Source organism: Podarcis erhardii, assembly GCF_964252035.2.
Source record: "Podarcis erhardii genome assembly, chromosome: 14".
Lineage (NCBI taxonomy): Eukaryota > Metazoa > Chordata > Lepidosauria > Squamata > Lacertidae > Podarcis > Podarcis erhardii.
This window is the reverse complement of record NC_138503.1, coordinates 14,091,558-14,105,719: the sequence shown is the minus strand read 5'-3', so window position 1 is coordinate 14,105,719 and position 14,162 is coordinate 14,091,558. Positions and strand designations below refer to the sequence as shown.

At 43.0% G+C, this 14,162-nt stretch overlaps 1 protein-coding gene across 3 annotated transcripts in view; it reads left to right on the top strand.

Annotated features, from left to right (window-relative positions):
- The first annotated feature begins 1,969 nt into the window (after positions 1-1,969).
- The window catches only part of CEP152 (centrosomal protein 152), a 49,307-nt gene continuing 37,114 nt past the window's right edge, over positions 1,970-14,162 (top strand). Inside the window, exons 1-6 of one of the 3 annotated variants that reach the window (XM_081838662.1) lie at positions 1,970-2,088; positions 4,730-4,842; positions 10,378-10,469; positions 10,675-10,744; positions 10,910-11,242; positions 12,029-12,188. In XM_081838662.1, coding sequence (XP_081694788.1) covers positions 4,756-4,842; positions 10,378-10,469; positions 10,675-10,744; positions 10,910-11,242; positions 12,029-12,188 — 742 coding nt within the window. In that variant the 5' untranslated portion in view covers positions 1,970-2,088; positions 4,730-4,755. Of the gene's footprint in view, positions 2,089-4,726; positions 4,843-8,177; positions 8,306-10,377; positions 10,470-10,674; positions 10,745-10,909; positions 11,243-12,028; positions 12,189-14,162 lie in introns of those variants that run through there. The other 2 variants (XM_081838661.1, XM_081838663.1) reach the window with 2 other exon arrangements.

Genomic DNA, 14,162 nt, shown 5'->3' with positions numbered 1-14,162 from the left:
TATAAAGCCTTATACAACTTGGGACCAAGATACATGAAAGATCATATCATCCCTTACACACCCAGCCAATCACTATGTTCTGAAGCTGAGGGCCTCCTGAATCTCACCTGGAGGTCTGTTCTGCAGAGTTTGGGAATCAGACCTCTTGTGTTATGGCAACTACACTCTGGAATGTTCTCCCATTAAATATTAGACAGGTGTCAACTTTCTGGCACCCAATGATGCTTGGGGAGTGCTGTTCGGCGCAATGGAACCTGCAATGCAGGGTTCCTCGGGGTTCAGTTTTAGCATCTACATGAAACTACATGGGGTCTTCTGAAGGTTTGGAGTACGTTGTCAGCAATATGCTGTTGAGGCACAGTTCTCTTACATCTGTAGGTGTGGCATGGGATGTCCTAGACCATTGTCTTGCCACTGTAATGGACTGGATTAGAGCCAATAAACTGAAGCTCAATCCAGATAAGACAGAGGCACCGTTAGTGGGCAGTTCCTTAGACCAGATGGGTGGGGGGAGGTTTGCTCTTGATGGACTTACACTCCATCTACAGGAACAGTACATAGCTTGAAGATACTTCTTGAATCTTTGCTGTCACTTGAGGCTCAGGTGGTCTCAATGGTGCAAGAGAGCTTTCATCAGCTTAGGCTGGTGACCCAGCTGTATCTCTATCTGGACAGATATAGCATAACTAATGTCATCTATGCTCTGGAAACCTAGGTTAGATTGCTGCAATGCCTTATACATGGGGCTGCCTCTGAAGATGGTTTGAAAACATCAGCAGGTGCAGAAATCAGTGGCCAGTTTGCTCACTGTGGCAAGACTGTTTGAGCACATAATTCTGGCCCAAATGTACTGGCTGCCAATTAATTTCCATGCCTAAATCAAAGTGCTGGTTTTTACATATAAAGCCTTAAAACGGCTGAGGACCACAACACCTCAAGGACCACTTCTCCCCATATGAACCACCTCAGACCTTGCAATCACAATCTGAAGCCATTCTTTGTGTACCTCGTCCACAAGAGGTCCAGAGAGCGGCAAGTACGGGCCTTTTCTGTGGTGGCCATGGGCAAATAAATAAAAATGCTTAACTGACCAATTGTATCAGATAGTTCAGTTCTGCCCCCGCCCATGGTGGTGGCTCCCCGTTTGTGACATGCTCTTTAGGTGCCAGGCAAAAACATTTCTCCTCTCCCAGGCCTTTGGCTAATCAAACCATCTACGGCCTTTTAAAATTGGGGGGGGGGGCTTTATTTTTGCTCGTTACTGTGTTATGTATTTTTTGTCTTGTTATAGTGTAAACTGCTCTGTGATCCTTGGATGAAGGGTAGTGTATAGAAATATAACAATTATTATGATTATGATTGCTGGTCCTGATCCAACCACGCGCTCCTTCTGTGTAAGATGAGCAGGTGAATGGGTCCTGAAGGCAGAACAGAGGATGCCCCCCGCCCCACCTCCAGCCCCGGAATAATTCCTATTTGGAATTACAGATAGGTAGCCGTGTTGGTTCTGCCATAGTCAAAACAAAACAAATTCCTTCCAGTAGCACCTTAAAGACCAACTAAGTCAGTTCTTGGTATGAGCTTTCGTGTGCATGGTATCTGAAGAAGTGTGCATGCACACGAAAGCTCATACCAAGAACTGTCCTATTTGGAAGACAGCCGAAATCCTCCCCTTTGCCAAAACCACACACTCAGCTCCCCTTCCAACAGGCAGCCTGCAATGTGCTTAGAGCGCAGCCGCAGCCGGCTCTGAAACTGTCTGGTCCTTTGCGCTCCTCCCGATTGGCTGAGACCTCCAGCCAACCGCCGAGCAGGATCCTTTTCCCGCCGCCAGCCGCGCCAGCTTTCAAACAAGGAAAGGCTTCGCGGCGCAACCGAGCTTGGAGCAGGAAAGAAAGGGAAAACAAAAAAACAAAGACCGCCTCTTCGCCCACCGCCTACCGGCTTCTCTCAAACAACCCCGCCTTGTGGAAAGGCTTGCCTATTGGTCGGCCTTTCTTTCAATCATCCAAAGAACGACGGGCAGGTTCGGTCGTCACGCGGAAGAGAGAAGGGGTCGCTTTTAGCGGCGTGGGGACGGGGGAGCAGGTGAGGCGTCTCGGCTGCTCGTTGAATGGGGGGGGGGGGAGAAAATGTGGGGGGGTCTCTGCTCGCTCGCTCGTGTAGGAACCCAGGGCGGGGTTCAGCGCGGCGGGGGCGCCCAGGGAGGGGTGGTGGTGGTTGGGCGTCGCCATGGAAACGGGGCGCCTCGGGCCTAGACGTCGAATTCGCCTGCTCTGCTTCCCTCGCAACTCGCACCCCGTCTTCTGACGAATTTTTTTTTAGAAGCAAAATGTTTTAAATAGGCACCTGTTTCCTTCGCTGTGGTAAAGAGGGACGCTCTTGTGCTAAAATGCGACCGAGGAAGCTTGGCGTAGCCGCTTACCTTTGACTAGCCCCCTTGTCTAGGGTTTCCACCTTTGTTGTGGCAAAATGGGGGGCGGTTTTTATTTTCTCATTTGGTGCTGAAGCGACTTCAAAGCAGTCCAAAGTGATCTGTTGCAGCCTATTCTCTGGAATACGTGTCACACACACGCGCACACACATGGATTTTTAAATCTGTGCTTGGCTACCCGGAGCTTAAATACAGTGGTACCTCGGGTTACATACGCTTCAGGTTACAGACTCCGCTAACCCAGAAATATTACCTCGGGTTGAGAACTTTGCTTCAGGATGAGAGCAGAAATCGTGCTTCGGTGGCACGGCAGCAGCAGGATTTAAGCACCATTAGCTAAAGTGGTGCTTCAGGTTAAGAACAGTTTCAGGTTAAGTACGGACCTCCGGAACGAATTAAGTACTTAACCCGAGGTACCACTGTACATGACTTTTCACACACCCTTTCAAACACAGGCATTTGGAGAGGATCTCTAGCTTGGCAGAGAGAAGACCTGAAATACAGGGCAAAACTGTATCAATACAGGACGCACCGAAATACAGGACAGGTGGCAATCGTACCATTGACCTGCCTAAATAGATGTGGGGTTGCAGCTTCGCAGCCTAACCTGAGATGCTCCAATGGCAGAATTCTAATTCGCCTAAATAAGGCACACTTTTGAGCAATACTCATTTACAGGGTTGTGTGCATAAAGCTGCCATGCTATGTAGTGCTTTAGAAGTACGTTTTGATACGTTTTCAAAAGAGCTTCACACATACATTGCTTGTTAACATTTTGGGCTGCTTTTCTGATCGTTCAAAGCGGCTTGCAAAACAAAAATGGCGACCAGGGACTTGCAGAAGATGCTTGACAAAATCCCAGTTGCCACGCTTGCTAAACCAAAAGCCAGCTAGCTGAGAAAAATGTACCTTTCCAAAGGCAAGTAAGGAAGTATATATAATTCTGAAGTTAATGGAGAAGGCTTTCCCAGAGATGGGGAAGAGAATTGGACAAATGCATGGAGGATACTATTAGCCATGATGGCTCTGTTTTTACCTGCACTGTTGGAGATGGTATGCCTCTGAATATCATCCGCTGGGAATCACAAGTAGGAAGGGTGCTGTTAAGCTTTTGAGTCCTCCTTGCCGGCTTTCCCTGGGCATCTGGCTCACCAGATGCTCAAATATAATGGACCTATGGCCTCATCCAGAAGAGCTATTCTTACGTTGTTATAATTTGAAGGAATAGTGGAAGTGTCACAAAATATTTCCTGCTACCTTATTCACTCAGCAAGGTTTCAGTCACTCAACACATAATAGGTTTCCCAAGCTAATCTTTCTGAATTTAGGCTGAGTAGGGCTGGCCATTTTAATTTAGGTTTATGGATTCTAGCCTCTCTCAGGGTCTTCAGGGAAAGGAATTTTATTTCAGCGTGGTGGGTCAGAACCAAAAAGGTTGGCTAGCTTCTCCTGGTCCCGTCTCCTGCTAGTGTAACAGGTAAACTCTGCAAGCCATCAATTTACACATTGTTTTGCAAATATTGCTATGCAAAGCAACTATAAAATAAAATAGCTTTTTATATTCATAGGTTGGATGCTTGAGGCTAGCTTTTTAGACTGAAGAGTGCAGGAGTCTGGGTTGGATCTATAAAAATGCAGCAATCAAATATCAAGGCATTTCTCAATATCTCAAGTACCAATTGAGTTTCACAGAACTCGTCAAAAGCACAACAGATATGGCAAAATAATAATTTTGTTAGCAAATCTTGAGATTAATTTTTAAAGAATAATATGCAGAGAATAAAATTAGAGGTGATTAGAAGGTTTAGTGAGGTGTTTATTTGAGACTAAAATGGTCTGTTTTCAAGGTTATATAGGAAGTTGCTATTTGTATCTGACTGGTGATAAATCACCACAACCATATTCTGCTTCAGAATACCAAACCTTCCAAGCATAGTAATGTAACTGAACAAAATTGGCACTTGAACTGCAAGTAGGGAATGTTATATGAAAAATTTGGGGTGGGGTAGGATGGAGGGGGTCAGTCTTTAGGAATAGGTGTAACATAGGCCAAATGACTGATTATGAGCAGGCAACCAAACATTGTTAACTCCTATTATATGCCTTTTGAAAGCTAACTGCAAACCAAAGGCTCAGTATCAAAGAATTTTTAAGTACCAAGGAGCTAACAAATTCTGGCTAATGGGAACGTCACTCTAGGAACGGTGTCTATGTTTGAGGGCTCTCTTCCTCATTCACTAAAGCTTTTTACTATTATTAAATGCAGTTGTGTAATTTTTGTTTTCCCTACCACAGGTGAAACAAGAAACATTATTGCAAGCATGTCACTTGACTTTGACAGCGCAGCTTTGCAAGTACAACATGAAGATGAAGAATATGACCAGGAGGACTATGCTAGGGAGCAAGAGGTAAAAACTAAGAGTTGCCAAAACTTCATGTTTCTTATTCTTTCCCCGCCCCCCCAACTTTCCTTTTTTCTTATGCTGGGGTAGATGACTTGTTCAGCACTAAGGACCACATTGGAAATGATTTAGAACATATTAAGAGCCTGACGTACCAGGCCAATGACCCATCTGGCCCAGCAGTATATCATAAACAGTTCATTATATAATTCACGAGGAAGCCTGATATATATAGAGAGAAATTTTCCCATCTCTCATGAAATTAAACTTGTGAGCATTCAGTGAAACTGAATGTTGAAAGATTCAGAACAGACGAAAGAAAAGTACTTCCTCACACAGAGCACAGTTAATTCTGAAATTCACTTCCACAAGAAATAGCAACAGTCACCAACTTGGATGGCTTTAAGAGAGGATCAGACAACTTCATGAAGAACAGGTCAGCTACTAGCCACAATAGCTCTATAGCTGGTGAACGTATTTACATCAGCCAGCAGCTATCTTGTCTTAAAATCATCTGGTTGAACTTTTAAGGTTTGAAAGGGAAGAACATAATATTGAAAGGAAGGTATAGCCTCGGCCCTCCAGATGTTTTTGGGCCTACAACTCCCATGATCCCTAGCTAGCAGGACCAGTGGTCAGGAATGATGGGAATTGTAGTCTCAAAATGTCTGGAGGGCCAAGGTTGAGGAAGCCTGCTCTATATGCACTTTCTCTAAGCCATGCATAACTTTACACCTCTAGCATGCCCAAATTTTGTAGCTTTTCCTCATAGAAGAGTTACTCTATGCTCTTGATCATTTTGGTTGTCCTCTTCTGAACCTTTTCCAGCTCTACAATATGACTGACCTAGCATGTCTGCTATACAGCTATAATGGCAGGTCCAACTTGTATAGTTGTTGAGCTTTTTCTGTGACTTTCTTATTCTGGGATTGGACTCCACCTCAGAAATCTACTTTCTGTTAAGACTAATACTGTTGTCTTGGAAAGACATTTATAGTGACATCATAATCTTCTTGAAATTACACCTGAGTGTCTCATGATGTCACCGAAACAGCTCCTTATTAGTGTGGCTGGCTGTTTTAAAAAACACCTTTAAATAAAGTGCTTTTGTCATTTGCTATTTCTTAAGCTTCTGTACATGTTGGAGTCAGCTGTTGTAACAGAACTGTGAATTATGCCTTCTCTTATCTGGAGTATTTAGGAATGTGGGTGCCTCTCTCGGTTATGAAGAGAGATTCTGCTGTTCTATGCAGCAATTCAGTATGTGTTTCTTATACATTTAGTTTAATTTATTTGGTGTTTTAGGGTGCCAGTTGTACATGTAACTGATTTTGCTGTGTATAAGTTTTCCCTGAGAGTTCTGTATATTTTGTGGAGAGAGAAAAAACACACAAATCTGCTAATTTCTAAATGGAGTTGTGTCAAGAGGGCTTATAGGAAAACTATTGCTGGTTAATTGTATTGCAGCAAGATACTTGTATTGATTTGGTCCTAGAGAACCAGAGTGGCTCTTACACCAACATCAGCTGACCAGTACAATCTCCTGTCATTGTTGCATTAATGCTAATTAATCAGCATAGAATTTGTTTTGCTTCTTGTGTATTCCTTGCTGGATATGCTTCCTGTCCCACTTAATACTCCTTGCTATTGGCTTTCACAGTATCACAGCTACAGTATTTATCTCAAAGTAGTAAGCTAGGATAATTTCCAGATTGCATTCGTGTTCAGATATCAAATAGAATTCACCAGGCCCTTGATTTTTGTTTGTTTTTTTGAAGCCACCTTCTGTGGCTTCAAAAACTCCCAACTTTCCCTCGTTTAGGTATGCTGATTACTAACTGAATTAATTCCCTTCCTTCCACCGGGGTGGTGACGTGCTTCCCTAATTTTTGCAGAGGTGTAAACATGTTTCTGGGCTGTACTACCACTTCATACTGCAAATGGGGACTGACTTAGTTGGACATTTTTCTGTACACCCCCTTTCCCAAACCGTTGAAATAAGCATGCCAGGAAGAAGGGGACCATATGGCAGTGGTGAGCAAGTCTAGAGGCAAAAGTGGGCATGACAGTGGGTGTGATTTGTTAGCTTAATGTAGCAGACTATTTTCCAGCCACAGCAAAGTGAGAGGTATACACACACACACACTGTGTATTTATTTATTTATCAATCTATATTTATATCTTCATTCAGGAGGGATTATAATAGTAAAGGGCACATTCCAGCCAGGCAAAATGCTTGATGGTGGGGAACAGGGCCAGGAAGAACCTGTTGCTTACAAATAGTCCTAAGGGCCAGAAGGAGAGACCTACATTTGGTCTCTGGCCTTGAGATTCTCCATCCCTCATCTAATCCATAGAGCAGGGTTTTCCAAACTTTTGTCTCCCGCTGTTCTTGGACTACAACTCCCATCATCCCTAGCTAGCAGGACCAGTGGTCAGGGATGATGGGAACAATAGTCCCAAAACAGCTGGAGATCCAAGTTTGGGAAACGATCTGAAATCCTTGTACAACAGGTGCAATCTTTTCTCATTTACAGCAATATAAAAATGCAGCCTTCCTCTCTCCCTGTCCCTCCCCCAGCAAAAATGAATCAGTGTCTTAGGCATCTTTTGTAATCCCACTTCTGGCCTTCTGTTGTCTCACGTTGGTCAACTCACATTTTTCCAGCGCTCTGCTACTAAAATTATTCACCTCTCTTGTGATCATATTCCTTAAATTCCCACACTGACTTCCTATCAGTTCCCAAATCCTGCGCAAGGTCCTCAGTTTTGCTTTCAAAACCTTCCATGGCCTTGCTCACCCTTCTCTCTCTGTTCTTATATGCCTTGACTCATCCAGTTCCAGCATCCTCCGCTCTCCAACGGTTTCCTGCTCCCCTCCAGCTGCCTCTTATGAGTGGATCTTTAGAAGAAACTCATCTACTTCACTCCAGTTCTGAAGTCCTCAATACTGTGCAGTGCTGAAGCCCTAGTCTATATAGAAATAGTAATTGTAAACATTGAACAAAAAGGTGTTGATAGTGTATAGCTTGGAACGTCTGAGAACATTTAGATGTAGTATATTTGATAACTTAGAATCTTGATTGCCATGCCAAAAAGAAGTAGTATAGTTTTCCAGGTGTTTTTGGTGCAGTCTTACTTATGTGGTTACCCCCATTATTTGTAATATAGTAATCCCACTCTAAAATATGAGAGAAGCATTTCTTCTATTTGCCCGTTATTCTTTTTGTGGGCAGATGCTTTCCTTTAATAAACAAACGTGTATAGGCTTTGCTAGTTTTAGGATGAAGAAAAATTGGGTATCTAATTTAAAACACCATAATCGCTTATGTTGTGTACAGTTTTCTAGTAACGTGAAAAAAAGAAAATGTACTGCACAGATGTATCAGTTGAGATCCATTCTAAGTACCAAAACCTCACTGAAGGTTTGGAAGAACAGGTGCACTCTATACAGGATTCCTTGCTCCAAGTAAGTAAAGAAAGTTTATTTTAGTTAGTTGCTGAAAAGTAACTTCCTCAAAAAAGAAATACTGGGGAAGGGTATTCTGAGAGATGTAAGTGGCCTGTAGCTCTTCCCTCTCAAAAGAAAGGTTGGCCCTGCAGAGACATAAGTTCTACATTCACAGTATTTTCTGGCTTTAAAAAAAAAACACTTAGAGAAGTGCAGTATTTGTTTCCTATCATGATACTTCAGCTGAAATAATGTTACTTTATTACCACCCACTCCAGATTCGAAGTAAAATTATAGGGTTCCCAAGTTTTGTATGTTCCATTGCATATTATTTATTTAAAGCATTTATTCCTTGTTATTTAGCCAGAAACGCTCCCAGAGTAGCCTACAAAAATTGGTTATAGAGACTCATAATCTAGAAAGCCACGACATACGAAGAAAAGGCATGGGAGGGAGAAGGCAAAAGCAGGCTCAAACAGATGTTCTTCAGGTTACCATTCTTGTAATGCAGTTATATAGTTCTGTCTAGACAGATTCTGTCTAGAAGAGCAGCAACTCCTTTCTGAAGTCAGCAGCAGTTGTGGGTGTTCCTTTACCTTTGATAAAACCCCACCCTCCATCAATTCCGGGAGCCCAGCAGGAGGCAGTATTCAGGCCAGGAGGATAGGATAGCTTTTGCCACACACCTCTTCCCTCAGGCAGGCTTGCATATCAATATAATGTCATGTCAAGACAAACAGTGCAACATTCAAATCAGCTACCTGTCCTGGCTTCTCTAAGTCATCAAGGAGTTGAGGTGGAGAACTCTGTGTGTGGGTGTGAGAGACAGACAGAGGGCTGGGGGCTGGGGGAGAGTTTCGAGAAATGTGAGGAATGGAGTGCTAGAATAGAGGAGGGATAAGCTCATACAAATGGGACGCAGGTGGCGCTGTGGGTTAAACCACAGAGTCTAGGACTTGCCGATCAGAAGGTCGGCGGTTCGAATCCCCGCGACGGGGTGAGCTCCCGTTGCTCAGTCCCTGCTCCTGCCAACCTAGCAGTTTGAAAGTACGTCAAAGTGCAAGTAGATAAATAAGGTACCGCTCTGGTGGGAAGGTAAACGGCGTTTCCATGAGCTGCTCTGGTTTGCCAGAAGTGTCTTAGTCATGCTGGCCACATGACCAATAAAGCGAGATGAGCGCCGCAACCCCAGAGTCAGTCACGACTGGACCAAATGGTCAGGGGTTCCTTTACCTTTACCTTTAAGCTCATACAAAGAAACTGGTGATTGGGTAACCTATCGCTCCTGATTATTTTCAAGTAGTCAGTTACAGGCATTGGGTCCACAGTGTCCAATCCACAAACAGTCTTTACATTCCCCCAAGGGACTCTGATCCAACAGTGACATCTGCATCCCCCAGCACTATCTCCCACACTTTCATAGGAACCCCAAACCTTCCAGAGCAGATTCTTGCAGTCATGGGGGTGTAGTATAAGGAGATGAAGGGGCAACTAGTAGCAACAATGACAACAGCTTCCTTCTCTGAATTCTGCCTATGAAGCATCCAGTTAGCAGAGTTCTGCTGCAGCCATGTCTGTATTCAACCTAATTGTCTGAACTACAACCTTACAGATATATTTCCGATGTGCAACTTTGTGCTGAACAAGTTGATGAATTCTAATCTTGCTCACTGTTTTGGGTAGCAGCAAAGCATGCCTCTCAAAGGCATCTATGCGTAGGTTGTGCAATAGGTCAGCTCCCATAAATGAATCTGTTACTATGGTTCTATTCCATCTTACCTGCCTTGTTTATGAGAATGAATATCTTTCATACTTTTTGTGCAAATGTTCATGGCCCAGCAGAGAAAGACTAATATGTGCTGTGGTGGCAATATTATAATGGTATGGCGTTTTCAGAACAATGTAGCACGCCTTCTCCTCAGTTGAATTCCTTTGATATTGAAGGTGCCAAAACCTCTTTCGCTTAAGCACAAGTCGAGTTAGTGGATATGTGCTCCATAGAATCAAAGAAATATAGGATTGTAGAGTTGGAAGGATCATCTAGTCCAGCCTTCTGCATGTTTATGTAACTATAATAAGTCTTATTTCAGTTGCAGCAGCTATTAACAGACCTTCCCCATGATATGCTAGAAGACAGTGGAGATCACCTCTCTGATTACAGTGCACCCGAGGACCATGAACAGTAAGAAACTTGACTCTTTTTATTATCCACCACCATCCCTAACAGTGTTGAAATTTTCAAATGGCACTCACAGTAACTGTATGAGCAACATCAGCTGCCTGAGTAGGAGCCAGATGAAGAAAAAAGTTCAGCTAATAATATATATATCACAATAATGCTACATATGCTCATGTGATTCCTATGGCTCCATGTGCTTTCTTTATAGAGCACAGAAACCCTGGGATCAGGATGCCAACAGATGGAATGATCATCCAGTTGCAACAAATCCACCAAGTGTAAGTTAATACGACATACAGTGGACCAGATTGGCATGCTTGCTTGCTTGTTTATCTTTATCTTTGCTCAGGTTTGCAAAATAATAATTTATTCATGTTGTCTTTCAAACTTTTCTAGCTGTAACATAACTAGTACCCAGTTGTGCTAACTAACTTTATTCACAGGACTATGAACAGGGTCAGAATTTGTATGCTGAGCGCTTTTTATATGACCAAGGCAACTTCCAAGGTGAAATGCATGGCAGTGACTGGTCAGAGCATCACAATGAAGATGAAGATAAAAGCATGTATGAGATTTCTGGCAGAGCTAGTGAGGATGGATCTGATGAAGTGTATCTGGGAGGAGATGGGTTTAAAGCATCTAGCCACTACCAACAAGACAATATATATCACCTTCCAGAAAACTTTAGGCCATACACAAATGGTCACCAGCGAGAGTTCAGTAAGCAACACAGCAAAGCAGACAATTTCATTGATGCTAAGAAGGAAAACTTGAAGGTATGTAGACTCTTTGAAGCTGCTATTTTGTTTTCTCATTTCCTGGTACTCCTCTTCCAAAGCTGTAAAAACTAGTGGCATTGCAAGAAAACTACAACCTCAAGATTAAGTCAGTTTGTAACTTTCAAATAGCAAATCTGGCACTACTGAGTTATGTCTAAGCTCTGTTGAAATTGTTAGGGCTTATTTCCAAGTAATGGTTTCCAAATTAAGGTCTTGGGGTACTACATTTCACATAGTGTTTGAGCCTGGTATCAGAAACAAATAGTAAATACAGGAAGTCTTTTCTTTTAAGTTCATGGGTGTATAAAGAGGTGTGGGATATAGCTATTAATGATAAATTAACTTTTATCATTAAGGTAAGACGAGGAATACGCAGGAGAAATAATTTTGAGGAGATATCAAAGGTGTTAGTAGAATTTGTACTTTTAAAATGGAAAGGGGTCAAACCATTGCAAGAGGTGTAGAAATTTTGGGAGGCTGGATAGTTAGAATGGAATGGTCTCGGTGGTGGGGTGCACACTTTTATTCTTATTTATTTATGATTATTACTTTGTAAAAAACAACAACAGAAAAAACAAATAGAATAAAAAATAAAGTACATGGGTGATGAGAGGCAAGGAGTATGAATTCAGTCATATGTATTAAAGGGAAAAGTGAGGCTTATATATGCTTCCTTTATATGTGGCACTATACAGTACATGTATATTTCATAATTGGGTATTGGAACTCTGATAACAAATGTAAGAAGCAACTTTTTAAAGAAACTATGTTTTTCTGTTGTAGTTGCAATGTGGCACTTCAGAAACAACTGTGGAGCCTTACAAAGTAGTATATAAGCCATACCAGAATAACATCCAGCAATCAGTCCCTATTTCTCCAGATGCAACAAGAAGAAATGACGCATTTGAAGAGATGCAACAAGAATTTTTGGGTACTGGTGAGGGTAAGTTGTTAATTACTCTAAGAGTTGATGTTATGAGGGTAGCAGATGAGATATCCTTATAGACGGTGGTGCCCTGTGATTTGCCTAAGTCAGGGACATGTGACTAGTTGATCTATATGTGCTTTTCCCTTTAGGCTTCTTCAGTTTAGTCTCTGCCCTCTCCTAAAGTGGTTGTATTTCCTCTGCTCTGCTTTCTTTGTCTGTGTTCTGTGGTGGCTTCCTTTCCTGCTACCTATCTTTGCCCTTTTCTCTTTATTGCTCTTTTTCTGAAGTATTTTCTAAAAAACAACAACCCTAACTTCATTTCCTTCTTTACTGTCTTCTTTGACTCCCAACTGGAAAAACCTTTGCACCGATGATGAAGATGCACACACAAGCTGGTGAAACAGTCTCTGAGCTGGTGGCTGGATCCATCCCAGCTAACCAAATGCACACTGCCAACAGTAAGGGGCGCAAACAACTTGGTCAAGCAGTGAAGCAACACACGCCAAAAACTGGCTAGCGCCCAGGTTAGTCAGTCTAGCACCAAGACACTTCACAGTCACCATTTGCCACAAAAGTGTTGGTCCTGACAGAAGACACAACCACAAAAGCACACCTAGAATACCAAGGGGCCGGCAGATCATGCTTGGTCCTAAAAGAGGCACAAGCTTTCCTTATCTTTGCAGAAGAAAACCTGGCCTTGATTGTAGCACAGCACAGTACAACAGACTACCTCATCAGCAGACTATATCTAGCCAGCAGAGTGAACGCTGAACAGGCTTGCCTTTTCCAAAATCCAGGCCAATATTGGACCTCTCTCAGGTTGAGAGGCAAAGACTCCAGAAGACTGGACGTGCTACACAGGTGATTGACACAATTCTGGCCTCCAGAAGGCATCAGCTAACTGGATTTATGAGGCCTTTTGTGGGGAGCCTTTTCCAGATGGTTCCATAGAAAGTGGATGGGCAAACTGGAACCTGGCTTCAGAGTTCTTGCAGTTCCTATAATCTGGCGTGGAACAGGGCCTCAAGCCCAACACTGAGACACCAAGTTTCTGCACTAACCTCAGTGCTATCTCAGGTGAGCCACAGGTCTGTTGGCCACATCTACAAGTGAAAAGATTCCTCAGAAGGGCAGCACTCCTTAGCTGACCAACAGTTCACAGATTTCTGACTTGGAGACTACACATGGACTTGAAGGTGCTAGGTCAGCCTCCTTTTGAACCCACCAGATTGGTTTCTCTGCGCCTACTCTCCTTAAAAGTAGCATTCCAGGTAGTATTACCTCAGCCAGCGTTCAAGGCTATCTCAATGAAAAAAGAACTATTTCACAAGGACAATGTGATTCTTTCTACAGACCCTACATTTTGCACAAAAACCAACACCACTTTCCACAGTACCTAGGAATTAATATTTCTATCCTTTTTCCTGCACTCCTCCCACCCTATAGAGCAATCTTGGCACATGCTAGATTTCAGAAAGGCAGTCAGCGCACACATGGAAAGAACAAAGTGCTTTTGAGAGACACACAGCCTCTTTGTATCATTTCATCCTATCATAGCAAGGTGAATTAAGGGTGTGGGTGTGTGTAATGTGTGGGTGTATTCATATTCATTCTAGTCCAGTGTTTCCCAACCTTGGGCCTCCAGCTGTTTTTGGACTACAACTCCCATCATCCCTAGCTAGCAAGACCAGTGGTCAGGGATGATGGGAATTGTAGTTCAAAAACAGCTGGAGGCCCAAGGTTGGGAAACACTGTTCTAGTCTATGAATCACAACACCTGTAGGCACCCAGGCATGTTACTGCCCACTTGACAAGAGTAACAGCTATTTCAGCAGCCCTGCACACTCAGGCCAGCATCTATGTTTACCCATCCCTACAAAATAGACCTTTGCACCTTGGCAGAGGGAGCCCTTTTGTTAGGTGTGTATTGCAAGGTGTACTGCCTTCACAGTGAGCAGCTTTCAGAGATTTCCTACCCATAATAAACAC